The following is a 15,888-nucleotide window of genomic DNA, read 5'->3' as shown; positions in this document are numbered from 1 at the left end:
CCAAGCGCGTAAGGCGTGCGACTCGTAACCCGAGGGTCGCGGGTTCGCGCCCGCGTTGCGCTAAACATGCTCGCCCTCCCAGCCGTGGGGGTGTATAGTGTGACGGTCAATCCCACTATTCGTTGGTAAAAGAGTAGCCCAAGAGTTGGCGGTGGGTGGTGATGACTAGCTGCCTTCCCTCTAGTCTTACACTGCTAAATTAGGGACGGCTAGCACAGATAGCCCTCGAGTAGCTTTGTGCGAAATTCCAAAAAAACAAACAAAAAACAATCTTCTTGCATAAATTAATCAATTATTTTTTAATTTATTTTTACATTGATATTCCTGTATCCAAACAGTTTTCTAATTTTTACATTTTAGTTACTCTTATAATAACAAGTAAAAAATACAGAAGAAATGAAGTAATTTACTATTTGTGGATCTTTTACATTTTGCAGTCAAACTTCAAGTATCTTTAAAAGTTGACCATAATTTTTGATAGGACTGTTTTTAGTACTTTCCTGAATTATATTTTAATATATTTTAAATAAAAGAGGGCGTTGTGTGTAGATTATACTTATTTATATCTGAGTAAAACAAGGTAATTGCAGGATATAAAACTGTATTGTCTTAGCAGTATTTATAATAAAAGTTTGTAATCTTCATTAAAAGTATTAAAACTGAAAAGTTGAAATAGGGGTAAAAAGATTATCTTATTTGTGAAATTTGGAGCAAAAATGTGTTATAAAGAAATTGAAGATTGACAATTAATTTAAATATTTCATTTTGATATTAAGAAATTAAAGCTTATGTTAAAATCTCATTTGTTAACCATTGTTTTCAAATAGCTACATGTAATTCCTGCCACCATTGTATAATACTATATGTACAGTATACTGCACCATCTGTGCTAGAACAGCTAGCTCACTCTATTATTCTAGCACAACTTACACTTTCTTGATCAGCATTTTACAGGCTGGTCCGTAAGTCCCTACCCATCCATATATCTTATGTATCCAGTGTATCTGTGTGCTGTCCCTCATTCTCGCTGCACTCATGTACCCAGGTATTTGTCACAATACGCTCTTCAAGTGTAAATGGGCTTACATCGGCCATATTTCTCTGAAAAAAGAAGAAACAAATTTATAATACATGCGTAATTGAATGTAACATAATAACATATGGATGAGTAGGGGCACCCTGTAGTGTATAGATATGTGTTTTTAATTTGTACATGTGACTACAAAATTTGGATTATGCTTAATCACAAATTTGTATCAGTTTTAACTTCCTGTGTTTAATTTATGCTGTTTCTATTCATTTGTTTTAGAAATAATTCCATTTTCCAAATTCTGATTTTTCATATAAATATGAGATTTATTATGGCAGGTGATGAATTTCCATCCATAGTAGCCATGATTTTGACACAATCTCCAGTTCTCAGGGTTGATATCTGTTGGGGAAACACAGGCTTTGATTTTTGGGGATTTTTTTGTAGGAAGGTTCTAACTACTGTGTGGAGATTTCTTTCTGTTGTACTTTCCAACTTTTTATACCTTCATGTAATCTCCTGGGTAAGGTATTGTTATTCTTCCCAGAAGGTCTGTGGTAAGTTTTCCTCCCTCCTAGTAGGTATATCCACATTTAGCAAGTCATTTTAGCTTTTGGATTGGTCTAATTTTCTCACTCTATAAAGTTTGCTCTTTCATGTTTTATATGTTCAGTATTTGTTAAGTTAGATTATTATACTTCTATCATCTCAGATACTTTAGTTTCAATTTGTTTAATTTTCTATACATGTCCAAGTTATGCAGGATCATTACTGTTTGGGTAATTATAACTTTGACCACTTTTTGGGTGTGTTGGCTCATTATTTGTACTTCCTTTCACTGTAAATGCTTGCAAGTTGTTTTTTCTTTACCACCAGTTGTGTCTAATTTGTGATTGGATTTGAGTTTAAAAATAATTATTATTATTAACTGGTTGCCTGTTTCTTCTCATGTTCTTCAGGATAGGTTTTATTTTTGTGTTCTTTGTGTTTTTTGAGTGGACTAACAAGTTTGATGTTTATTTATCTTTTTCCTTCTAAGTTCATTTAGTGGTTTTGTACTTTAGGTGTTGCTTATTATTTTTTGTTTTAAGTCCATTTTCATAGCTTATAGGACAACTGTTATTTTTCTGGACAACTGTGGTCTGTGGAGAAAAGCAGATAAGGATTTTTGCCTATCCCTACTGACTCATGGCTCCTATAATTAGGGTCTTTCTGTATTGGGAATTGCAGACACCCATAGCACTGTATCTGCTGTGTCATTCCTCTGGACTCCCCAACATGTATTCCATTCCCTTTTTTTCTAGTGGAGTAGAGGAGTCCTTTCAACTTCCTGGAGTGGTGGACCAAGGAAGATTCCTCCTGAGTAGTTTTTGTACAATAAACTAAAATTGAATTTGTAGATTATGTGTAGCCACACAACAACAAGAGGGCTAGCATTGTTATTCTTACTGTGATACTGAACAATGATTACATTGTAATATAATAATCACGATCCAAGGCACTTCTCCTGAACATTTTTGCTCAGGTTGACTGCACTTGTTGCTCACAAAATTCTTATGAAAGGTGTTTCCACAGGATATTTCCTGCTCAGATGGACTGCACTTGACATAATCTGTCTTAACCCAAGACACTTTCTCTGCATGTTTTTATACCAGTATTTGACCAGATCATATTTATACCAAAGGTGCTACCTCCTGGGTGTTACCAGGGGAGACCACTCTTGTTCATCAAATAGTTCTCATGCAAAGCACTTCCATTGAAAGATTTTTGCCTGGATGGACTGCACTTGGCATAATCCAACATATCTTAAGGTGCTTTCCATGGATGTCTTTCCCTGTGGACCTCACTTGGCCACAGTATTGTATATCCAAGGTGATTCTCTGGGCAGACTACACTTGTTGATCAAATAGTTCTCATGCATGGTACTTCCACTGGATGTTTTTTGCCTGGATGGTCTGCACTTGGCATTATCCAGCATATCCTAAAATGCTTTCTCCAGATGTTTTTCCTGGTGGATTACTCTTGACCATAATATTTTATCTCGAAGACAATTCCCCTGAGTGTTTTCTACCTGAGAATACTGCACTTGTTGATCTTGCAAACTCATGTAAAGTTCTTCTACTGGATGTTTTTACCCAGATGTACTTCACAAGGCATTATTTGTTGTATTCCAAGACACTTCCTCTGAACGTTTTCTGCCTGGGCAGACTGTACTTGGTCTGTTCATGTACCCTTCATGGTCCTTTAGTCCTAGCCTCTCTTGTACCTTTATATGTTTCACTGTCATTATGTTTGGTACTTTGTTTTGCTGCATAAGTGACATAAGTAGGATATGTATGCTGACAATGAGCTAGTTATGACAATTCTCTTGTTCACACTCTTAAATATAAATACATATATATACATGTATCCTCATAACACAGCTGCACATCAAAGGTATTTTCTCTGGCTGTTTAGCCTGGATGGACTGCAATTATTGCTCACAATATCCGATTCGAAGCATTTTGACTAGATAAGTTGTACTTGTTGCTTACAGTATCTCATATGAGGTGTTTCAACTGGTTAGATTGCACTTGTCATAATTCAGTGTAACCTGAAGATGTACAATTGGCACTTATATGAATTGCTATCACTTCAATACTAGATATTTCAACTTTGTCGTGATATTCAAGTCTCGTTCTCCAACACTTATACTGATTTGGTACGGTATGTCTTTCCTGTTATTTCCTCTTTGTGGTACTGTGTTCTTTACTGGGTAAAGAACATACCCATTTGAGAAATAGTTCTATACCACACGGATGTAACTTCTGTTTTTAATCTTGCACACCAGTTCTTTCAGTGTGATTACTTTCTGCTTGATTTTGTGTTTTTGCATGTTCATCTGCCCCTCTAGTTTTTTCAAAGTGAGGTGAGAAGTAAGACCATTTCATAAGTTAACATTTTCTAATCCTGACAATGTATATTGATACATACTTGCCTCACTTCAACCACTTCCTTCCTCAATAATTTGCCAGTGTTTCTTGTTTGAATATGACAGTTCTTGAACGTGAGGGTTATGCTAGAATAATAGACTGCATTAGCTGTGCTGGTACAGTAGGATTGTTGGAGGGTAGTTGCATGATCAGAACATGTTTTAAAAGACTGATGAGCTAGGTGAAAAGTTGTTTTTTTTTGCAATGTTTAGAGAGCAAATCAAGATTGAAACAGCTTTGAGGTGAGAAGAGGTAAATACCTGTCTGAAATACAGTTTCAGTATAAAAATGTTAACTTTTATTTGGGCAAGTTATACATTTCATAAAAATAATTTTGAAGTTTGAAACTATTTCATATAGTAGTTGTTTGTCTGCAATAAAATAAGACAAACCATTAAATAAATGTATTCAGGTTTCACAGTTTACCATGTTAGAATTGTGCTTAAAATTCCATAATTAATATAAAAATATACAGAAAATATATTTATACATTTAAAAACTGAATTACTAAGTTTGGGGATTAGGCTGTTTGAAACCTTGAACATGGACTAGAAATAACTTTTAGTAACATTCAATAATCTGTAAAATATGTATGCATTAACTTGATGTTATTGTAAATATAATTAAATTAAAAACTGATTAGTATATCACAAGAAATTGGTAAAGAATTAATATTAACCTTTGATCAAAGCAAGTCTTTTACATAGATCAGAAATAAAAACATACCTAGTTATGAGCATAGGTAACTAAATATAGTGTTCAGACCGTATTACTTTCATGATTAGAATGTAGTTTCATCAGTTGCAAACTCTCTCACTGTTTTCTTGGTCCATGTTCAAGGTCTAAATCTGAGCTTAGTAATTCAGTGCAGACACACTGTGTGGGTTAAATATCAATACATCTGTTTTTACTTTTTTGTTATTTCTATTTAACTGTCAGAAATGCATTATGTTTGCTTTTGTTTATATCCTTCTGTGAATTTTGTAGAAAGTTGATTAAATATTTTTTTGTATTCAATAAATACAACTATGCATTTACAAAAATTAAAAACACTATTTGATATGTGCCAATCAATGAATTAAACTCACACTGCTTCATTTTTTCACCATTTATTTTGCAATAATGAATATTTATAACAAGATATTCAATGAAAAATATACATTTCACAACCAAATTCCTAAAGATAGAAAAATTATTGCTCTTTAAAAATCACATTTACTCCTGTTATATCTTGTTTTACTTAAAACATTTTATCAATCTTACATAATTTTTGTTTTTAAGGTAACTTTAGTATATCAATTCTAGAAACACTATATTAATCACTGCATTGAGCAATAAATTGCTAAAACCAAACTTAATAACTTGCTTTAAACAAAACATTAGGTTCAATAGAATGTTTTTTTTTAACTATTAACAAAAAATGTTCAGCTGTAGGTAGGTAAGTAATAAATAAATGAAGAGCAGACATCTACTAGTGGTACAGATCATATCTGTGGTGGGACATCAGCACTTTGTAAAACAATCTTGAAATTATCTTTAAGAAGAATCTGGGAGACACAAGTCACTGTCAATGTTCAGTAACACAAACTACAGTTAAGTTTCAGACATTGTAACTTTATAGGATTTCTACTTATTATGCATTGGTTATTCCATATCCAATTCTTCACCAAATAGGTTTTCATTGATTGGAACAGCTTTTCCATCTACTGTAGCAGCAAGATGATCTTCTCAATCAGCTGCTTCAGGGAGCTTCCTCTCCTCTCCTACAAATTTATTTAATAAAACAATCATAATGAACACCATGTTTGTACAAAATACCACTAACAACGATACCAACAATTACTGATATAATTATCTATATGATATTTAATCAACACAATCTGTCCTGATTTTTCTCAATACATTTTGAAATATTGACAATAACTAACAAAGCAAATATATAATTTTTACATATATCAATACATTTATCATTCTTATTAGATATAAGCTTCATTCAAGCTTCTTTATCATCTGTAAAAAAAATTTGCAAACTACCTTTTACAGACAGACCTTTCTTTTAACATTTTCAATGTTGTGATTTTTTCTAAAAATGAAATATTTGTGGTTTCATTAAATAAGTCTAAACATCTTTTTTTAAATTAATGAGCGTTAAATACAAATTAATTATTATTACAGTTGATAATAATGGTTTTTAACAGAATCTTATTTTAACAGCTAATTTACATTATGTTCTAACTTCATATTATTATGACATATACTTTTCAAAATTTTGTCAGCAATTCTCTTATTAAAATAGATACTTCATATTAAACCTTAGCGATAACTTTCCTACTTCAACAGACACTTGAATTAAATTTAAGGCACAACTATAACAGTTACTTTCTTAATGTAATACATACTTGATACTGAGTACATCTTCTTACCATATAGGTTTGCTTTTCTTCTGTTTACTTCATAAAGATTACTAATTAACAATGTTAATCCTACATTTGCTTGCAGGATAAGGGTCTCAGCTGTTAGTTCCAGATATGAATCACAGTTCTGCAACTGCAAAGAAAGTTCACAAAGATTAAATTTTTATATGTTCTAATGTCCTCAAATTTTATGATAAATATATCTCATACACGTTAGCATTGACCAAATTTAAAAGTAATATTTATATATATTAATTTATAATTATATTTCTTAACAGAGCTAGCACTAGTGAGAGGAAGCTAAAATAGTTCTCCAACCCCAAAGCTACTATTATCCATAAATTTAGTTTTACCATAATTTCAGATTTAATCCCAGCATGTGTCTTACTGCCTCCCTTTCCAGTTAAGAAAAATCTGGAACTGGGACTGATTCTTAAATGATGGTTAAAAACATGAAATAAATTAATATATGTATTTTTTAAACTTTTGGCTTGAGTTTAAATGTGTATTTTTATTTCCTCCAAAACTATAAAAGCCTTTTAAAATCAATTTTCAATTTCCCAGCTACAAAAAGACACAAAACAGTTCACTGATGTGTCAACACTAACAACCAAGTGTGCTGGTATTAATCAAAAAAGAGAGAGATTATAATTATATCTTTTTTTGTATAAAGAGAATTCTTCCAACATCCTTGTGATACCACAGCCTGTAATGTGGAGACAGAAATAAAAATATATAAATGTTTCACTGTACAACTTTTTTTTTCTTTTAGAAGAAACAAACTATGATATCAAATGACACTGATGAACTGGATAAAACACATACTGTTTAATTAAGCAACATTCCTTAATAACATTTCCATGAAAATCCTTAAGAGATAAAATAGCATGCAAACAAGACCTCATGCTTTGATAATAGATGAAATATTAATACCTCACTTCCTTCTTGAGGAAATAGATCATATGCTGCCTCATCTTCACCCATCTAGCCTTCTACAGCCAAGTCTGGGTTGAATGTAAACATCTCTCGTCCACTGAGCTGTTTGAAGACTCACCCATGTAGCCTTCTACAGCCAAGTCTGGGTTGAATGTAAACATCTCTCGTCCACTGAGCTGTTTGAAGACTCACCCATCTGGCCTTCTACAGCCAAGTCTGGGTTGAATGTAAACATCTCTCGTCCACTGAGCTGTTTGAAGACTCACCCATGTAGCCTTCTACAGCCAAGTCTGGGTTGAATGTAAACATCTCTCGTCCACTGAGCTGTTTGAAGACTCACCCATCCGGCCTTCTACAGCCAAGTCTGGGTTGAATGTAAACATCTCTCGTCCACTGAGCTGTTTGAAGACTCACCCATCTGGCCTTCTACAGCCAAGTCTGGGTTGAATGTAAACATCTCTTGTCCACTGAGCTGTTTGAAGACTCACCCATCTGGCCTTCTACAGCCAAGTCTGGGTTGAATGTAAACATCTCTCGTCCACTGAGCTGTTTGAAGACTCACCCATCTGGCCTTCTACAGCCAAGTCTGGGTTGAATGTAAACATCTCTCGTCCACTGAGCTGTTTGAAGACTCACCCATGTAGCCTTCTACAGCCAAGTCTGGGTTGAATGTAAACATCTATCGTCCACTGAGCTGTTTGAAGACTCACCCATGTAGCCTTCTACAGCCAAGTCTGGGTTGAATGTAAACATCTCTCGTCCACTGAGCTGTTTGAAGACTCACCCATCTGGCCTTCTACAGCCAAGTCTGGGTTGAATGTAAACATCTCTCGTCCACTGAGTTGTTTGAAGACTCACCCATCCGGCCTTCTACAGCCAAGTCTGGGTTGAATGTAAACATCTCTCGTCCACTGAGCTGTTTGAAGACTCACCCATCTGGCCTTCTACAGCCAAGTCTGGGTTGAATGTAAACATCTCTTGTCCACTAAGCTGTTTGAAGACTCACCCATCTGGCCTTCTACAGCCAAGTCTGGGTTGAATGTAAACATCTCTCGTCCACTGAGCTGTTTGAAGACTCACCCATGTAGCCTTCTACAGCCAAGTCTGGGTTGAATGTAAACATCTCGTCCACTGAGCTGTTTGAAGACTCACCCATCCAGCCTTCTACAGCCAAGTCTGGGTTGAATGTAAACATCTCGTCCACTGAGCTGTTTGAAGACTCACCCATCTGGCCTTCTACAGCCAAGTCTGGGTTGAATGTAAACATCTCTCGTCCACTGAGCTGTTTGAAGACTCATAACTATGAAAATTCTAGTTTACTCTTCAGATCAACGTACTTAACAATTAAAAGAATAAACCTGACAAGTTTAAATATGCTCTATGACAACACTCATTAATAATGCATTTTGTACTATATAATGTTAAAATTCTACATCAAGTTGTCTTGCTATTTTTAAGGTTAGCTTACCTCTTCTTAAGCAAAGTACAAGCTATGTTTAAAATAAATATATTATTATTTATATCACAGCAATGATCAGTAATTTCAAGAATGATTTTACAAACTGTTGATCACTTGCTTCTTATGTCAATCAAACAATATCAATATTTACAATAGATGATACACTATGATGATAACATGCAGTTATATTTCCTCAATTAAGGGGTGACCAGTAGAGTTCATCTAATATAATTACACCAAGATGATGGTCAACAAACTTTAACTTACTAATAACACTCATCATATGATGACAGTCACACAGTTTTACAATATCACTTACACCAATGTGATGATCAGCTTTAAACTCTGCTTTTTTCCTGTCCTGTTCCACTTGAGCTTTTTCCTTCTTCTCTGCTATCTACAAAGCAAAATAATATTTTTTGTTGATACTATGCTTACAAAATATATTTCAATTAAATATTGAACACACATGCAATTAGACAAAAATAAAAATTTTTATACACAATGTCTTTTATACTTATATATATGTGTATGTACTTATTTCCCAAATTTGTATATTAACTGTTACACTTTACACACATTTTCATTAAAAGAATGTAATAAAGATCTAAATTGTTATAAGTGAATGAAGTCTAGTGTACAAAAAATCTAAACAACATAAAACAATGATACCAACTTATGTACATTTTTATGAAAATATTTTAAAAGTATACCATCCTTCATAAACATAGAGTAAGACAAGAGTACAAAATATGAAATTCAATAAGTAAACTTGTATTGAAGTGTGGATAGACAGAGAATAAAATACTTTTCCTTTTTCCAAGCCAAAAATGCTTAAAATGAAATTCTTGTCAAGTTAGACCCAAGAGCTGCTCTCTTGAAGTACACAGAATGTAATGACACAATTGTAAAAATTAGATATAATACAATAATATATTATAAAGCACACAGAGAACACAGTTTTATAAATTACATAGAGCAAGATGTAATTTTATGAATGCATACAGATAATGATTTATGTACAGGAAATATAACTTTATAAAATTATGATATTATTCAATAATAACGTAATAACAAAGCATTCAGAGAAAACATGTCTAAACTTTACACCAACTTGAATATAAGACTGTTTAGTGCAGGTAGTGTTACTAATTAATTTACTTTGTAACTCACTGATGTTGAGGCTATTGAACACTGTGTTTACAATCCAGTGATGTCAAGACTGTGATACATGTATAAATGACTACAACTAGATGAATGAAAAAAGAGTAAAAGTCACATGAGAGAGAACTTCTGTCACAGAAAAGTTAGACTTTGTAAAGTTAACTGTTGTGGAAGTGAATGGTTGGTAGGTCAGGGTGACATTTAAAGTTTGAAAGAGATAAGGAGAATAATATGTCTCATAAAAGGGTGTTCTAAACCAATTGAACCCACATATGTGGACTTCAACAAAAGAAAGATGATAATTGGAAGTACAAGAAACAGAATAATACTGAGAGTTAAGGATACAACCATAGTAGTTTATGTGATATCATGACACTACTGTGATTAAAAGAAATAAAAGTTTAGCTTGTCAACTGAATTCTAAAGCAATTGAATTGGCTTTAGTGGACTTTGAACAATAAAAAGAAAACTGTATAGTGTCTAAGATACAAATATTATCTCCATAGTGTAAATAATTTTGTACATGCATTTAACTTGTTTCAAACATATTATTTTAAAAAACAAGTGGAGTGCATGTTGTTCATTTTTTGTCAATTTTACTGCCAGCAAGTCAGAGATACATACTGTAGAAAATTTCGTGGCCCAACACACTTATAAATTTACATTACTATTAAGTAAGTGTATAACATTTGGTAAGCCACAGCCATGATTACACAGTGGTAAGTTGTGGTAGAAGAAAATGTGAAGGACAGAGGAAATAAATACACCAATATGTGCACAACTATAGTAAAAGTGCAAATGGCATGGAGATCACATGATATATAATCATGTCAAATTTTGATAAAAGAATGGAAAGAGGAGAGATATCTTCATGGATAGACCAGGAAAGATAGGCCTTGTGCAACACAACAACACAGCATCCAGCTGAAGTGAAGCCCTTTCAGATGCCTTATGCAATGAAATACCTCACAAAGCAGGAAGCTGAGGCAATGTTGGAAGCTGGAATTGTTAAGCCTTCAAATTCAGCCTACCATTTACCAGTTTTAATCACAAAAATTAGAGACAGGTTAACTGTTTCTAAATAATTTTCCAAAAGCTGAATCTTGTGATGAAGTTCAACTCTGAACCTATGGACAACCTAGAAACTATCAGGTCAGGTTCTCTTCAAAGATCAACCTCAGTAAAGGTAATTGCCAAATCCTAATGAATTTTTAATACTAGATGGATGTTACCAATTTCAGCAAGCGCCAAATCAACTCCGCAGAAACATTCAACTGCATGATAAGAAGGATGCTGTGCAACACCACCAATATCAAGCACTATGCAGATGCCATCCTGACACATACTGTGAAATGGGAAGACTATATAAAGAAATATAGAAAGCTGTTACAACACGTGAGAGCAGCAGGTCTCACCATCAGACCATCCAAGTGCTGGGACTGAAAGACAGCCAAGGAAAAGAAGGTATTCCAAATACAAAATACACTAGCTCTGACTAAAAAGCAACAAGTCAGATCCTTTCTGGATTTATTTTTATATTACAGGAAATTCATCCCAAACTATGTTGAAATTAGTGCATCATTGACTAACCTGACCAAGAAAGGCTTATCGAACAAAGTAAAGTAGAAATGACGACACCTGATTGCATTCCAGACTTCAACAAACCATTGACTGTTTAGGCTCATGCTTCGGTCATTGAAATTGGGAAAGATCTCTTGCAATAATATAGAGATGGACCATTTCCAGTAATATATACAAGTAAAAAAGCTGTTAAGTAGTGAGAACTACTCTGTTACTGAATGAGCATGTCTAGCCATCATACTTACCATTAAAAAGTTCCAGAACTATCTGTACAGGAAGGAGTTCATCATCTGGACAGACCATTACCAACTGTGTTTGGGATCCAAGAGTGAAAGGATGAATCAAGCAGTATGAAAGAAGGGCAATGCAACATAAGAAAGTGCCCATTGAGAAAAAAAATGGACAATCCCACATGTGAACAATAAAGGACAACATTCCCAGATGAAACAGTAATAAAGAAAGTTGTAAAAGGAGGAAACCAAGAAAGAGCTGGTCAATAATGTGCTATCAACAGAACTTGACAAGGGGTGTTACAGAACTTCAACAAGACACTGGGAGGGAGAAGGGGGAGATGGCAGGGAACACGTACAGAAATGAATAGCACAAGCAAGATGGTGTATTCAGCCAGACCGTTCGTTATGTGACCATTGGATCAAAAGAGCTCAGGTAACCAGATATTCCATAATTTGCAAACAAATGAAAATGGATGAGCCCAAATAAGGAGTGGAGAGAAAAGGAACAAATATAAGAGTCAGAAACAACTCAAAAATTAAGATATATCTGTAGAAAAGGTAGAAGCAAAATGCAGCCATGTGTCCAGAACAGAAAAGAAACAAAGGCCAAGACTGTGAATGTAGCAAGTTAAAGCCCTCATAACATGGCTAGAGACATAAGGAGCAAGAGTCATGCCAAAAAAGTGGAACCACAAAACAGTAGTGTATTGTGATGATGGGATTATTGGAAGGTGATGAAAGGTAACCAAGACATGGACCACCTTAATTTAAAGGTTGGGGGAAAACAACCTATTAAGACAGTGAAACTCCTTTATTTAGAACAAAGGAATCATCAAAAGTGGTTTAGAGAAGTACAAAGAAAAGACATCAGTCTCCAGGATTCAGGGTTCAACAAAGAGGTGGGAACAGTAACCCACAGGAAAAAATAACATTCCATAAGGCATCTAAAGCCAAAAGCTCTAACACTGTGTCATTGAGACAATGGTGCTAAGGATCAGAAAACAGAAGAAAAACAATAGGGAGAGAGGAATAGGAGGAAGAGACGATAGACAAAGGGTAGAAAGCAAAGTGATGAAAAGGTCGGTTATGAAGTGAGTAGAAAAGATAAAAAAGGAACCAAGTCAACTAGGTTCAAAAGTTAAAGGTAGCTTCCAGTGGAATAGACAAAGGATAAACCCCTGGGAGGAGAGTATGGTCAGAGGAGGCAGAGAAAGTGAGAAGAGGAAATTATGAAATAACAAGTGTACATGGGTCAAGGAATGGTAAAGATGATAGAGTAAAGACATGATAAAATGATGACAAGAAACTTCCACCCAAAACTCCAAGGAAAGAAGAGCATCTTGATACCTCGTGGCAAATGAGTGGAGCAAGACGTAAGTCATGTACGGAAGACTGGGGAATGTAAATGACAGAGAAAAGGGTGTCACACACAAATAGATCTCACTTGCACAGAAACCATGAAAAGAAACAATTATAAATTTCATGAAATTCATATTATCAAAAAGATAGTAACTTGATAAAATAGATTAATGAATAAATCAAAGATTGCACAAAATCTTTCAAAATTAAAAAATGAATGTGCCTAAATTATGAACAAAGATAATTTCAAGTGCAAGTTCTTGTAAGGACCCATGAGTACGGAGAATGTATGACCTTCCTACTGGTGAAGGAATATTACTACATGATGACTGTGTTATGTACTAATGGAATTCATGTCAAAACATGTGATTTAGGTGGGAAATAGTTCAAGGTTAGTGGCATGAGCAAAAACTCAAAGAGTAGGCACACAAGAATTACTACTGTATGCAGAGTTAAGTGGATTGTTTAAAAATGATTACATTATCACTCAAAAAAAATTAAAATAAGTTTTTATAATATATATATTTACTATATATATATCATATAGTAAAAATTCAGAATTAGAGCAACAAGAAATCAACAATAATCCTTACAGCTCTAATAGTTAGTCATTGAGAAACAAAGAATTTTAACACATCATTCATGACAGAAAAACATCTAGGTTCAAGAAGTCTTGGTAGAAATGTAATGGTAAATCCTATAACCCAAGTGGGTTGGTAAAAGTGTTGAGCAACTGGGAAATCATTTTCAGTGTTAATAGAAGATTTATGGTTGTTGAAATGTTCTCTAAAGGTTGTTTACATCCTACATATTGATGACTGCATTTTTTTACATTGTGCAATAAAAATGGTGTTTTCTGTTTAACAACTGATTTCTTTATATAAAGTTTCTTTGTTTGTACATGTCAGAAAATGAGTTAGTGGTTTTTATGAACTTGCAGGTTTGACAAAAGGCTTTATTGCATGGACGACACTCATTTTTGAATAGGATGTTATTCACTTTTCTGTGAACAAGGATACCTTTTAGAGTTGTTTTTTTGGAAGGAGGCAACAAGAACTTCAGGAAATATCTGTTTAGGACAATGATTGAGCCGTAGAAGATAAAAATGTTTCTTCAAAATCCATGAAATGTTTGAGTTTAAACTGATAGATAATAATAAGAGAAATTCTATTTGAAAGTTTAGTATTACTTGGGATTGCTCATCTAAATACTGTTAAACCTTTTGTAATTAACACAGATCCTGGAATCAGTGATCTACATTCATTGGTTTCATCAGAAAAATAACTTTATTCATTAAATAGTTTTATGAAGACCAAATTTCCTAAAACTTACCATTTTTAAGATAATTTTTCATACCTGTTTTTATAAACTGATTAGTATATTTTTTATCAGTCAATCTCCAGGTGTCATATTTATTTTACTTAAACACCTAAGCACAATTTTATATATTTTCACATATTTAGCCATTTCTAAACTAAAATATCCATAACACCTTTTCACGTACACTCTTGCCAAAGGCTACATTGTACCAGAAATAAAAAGCTTACAATAGTTCATAGAAAAATAAATGTTTCCGGGAAAACCAAATATATATATCACTCTTCAATTATACTACCACACCCATTTTGTCCCTGAGGAAGAAAGGTCAACCTTTCAAAAGTGCTTGGGTTACAGGATTTCTATTTCAAAAATAATACCATAATAGTTAGTAGTCTTTTACAATAAGATACTTTTTTAGTAAGTCAATTTTGAAGATAATACTTCTTGAACACAGTCAGTTATTGAACTAAACAGGTATTAAATTTATGATACAAAATGTTTTGTTACCAAGTGGAATATAGAAAGTTTAATAACTAACATATCAGAAAGCTCACAAATAAGTCTGTTTTTAATATTTATACATTATGAGTGTCAGTATCAGTTTTTTTAAATAGATGAATGTGTTTCATGGTAACCACAAGTTTCACCACATGTTAAGTATGCCATCACTGAGATGTTTTGGGAGAACAAACCAAATGCATCACCTTTTGCAGTTACAGATTTATATATTATCTATACATGTCTGACTATCAAGTATATTTAACGGGGTGTTAAAGTTTTTAAATGACAAAATTGTATTTTCTGTGTGTTTAATGCTTAAAAACAACATTAAATAGAAGTCTTTTATAACTTGGGTACTTTCCATCCAAGTGGTATGGTAAACAAATTAGAAAATCTTGATTTTCTGTATTTGAACTTACTATATTAGTGGGGGGTTTCTTCTTAAAAATGCTTAACAAGTTTGCAATTTTTGTAAATTAGTTCTGTTTAAGCATAAATCAGGATTTAAACATCTACAGTTTGTATTTATTACCACCAGTTGAGAGTACTTGTCAAAGAAGCAAAAATTATACAAAGGACAACATTAAATAATGTTCCTCTTCCCTTTTTTGTTACTAAATCCCTAATAATCTCATTAGATAATAATTGTGTACCCTACTTTGTGGAAAATAATAACTGATTCCTTGAACTGATCAATTACACTCAACCCATTGGCACCACATCTTTACAACGCATTAGTACCACACCTTTTACAACCCATACAAGAAAAGGCACATGCTTACTTCTTAACTTTTTTTCAACCACAACATTATTCTAATGTGGTATCATTTTTAATTTTGTCTTTCATTCTGAATTGTTTTTTTTCACTAATTTTCAAATTACCCTTAATTTCACATGACAGCCTTCATCTTTCTAACAG

At 33.4% G+C, this 15,888-nt stretch overlaps 1 protein-coding gene across 2 annotated transcripts in view; it reads right to left on the bottom strand.

Moving 5' to 3' along the window:
* Positions 1-568: 568 nt before the first annotated feature.
* LOC143223422 (uncharacterized) overlaps positions 569-15,888 on the bottom strand; it is a 40,169-nt gene continuing 24,849 nt past the window's right edge. Inside the window, exons 3-6 of one of the 2 annotated variants that reach the window (XM_076451372.1) lie at positions 9,131-9,208; positions 7,350-8,634; positions 6,426-6,549; positions 569-5,765 (exon numbers count right to left, since the gene is read on the bottom strand). In XM_076451372.1, coding sequence (XP_076307487.1) covers positions 8,371-8,634; positions 9,131-9,208 — 342 coding nt within the window. In that variant the 3' untranslated portion in view covers positions 569-5,765; positions 6,426-6,549; positions 7,350-8,370. The remainder of the gene's footprint in view (positions 5,766-6,425; positions 6,550-7,349; positions 8,635-9,130; positions 9,209-15,888) is intronic. The other variant, XM_076451373.1, reaches the window with a different exon arrangement.

This window comes from Tachypleus tridentatus, chromosome 8 (assembly GCF_004210375.1).
Source record: "Tachypleus tridentatus isolate NWPU-2018 chromosome 8, ASM421037v1, whole genome shotgun sequence".
In the NCBI taxonomy this organism is placed as follows: domain Eukaryota; kingdom Metazoa; phylum Arthropoda; class Merostomata; order Xiphosura; family Limulidae; genus Tachypleus; species Tachypleus tridentatus.
Note: the sequence above shows the minus strand (reverse complement) of the source record. Positions and strands in the feature narration are given on the sequence as shown.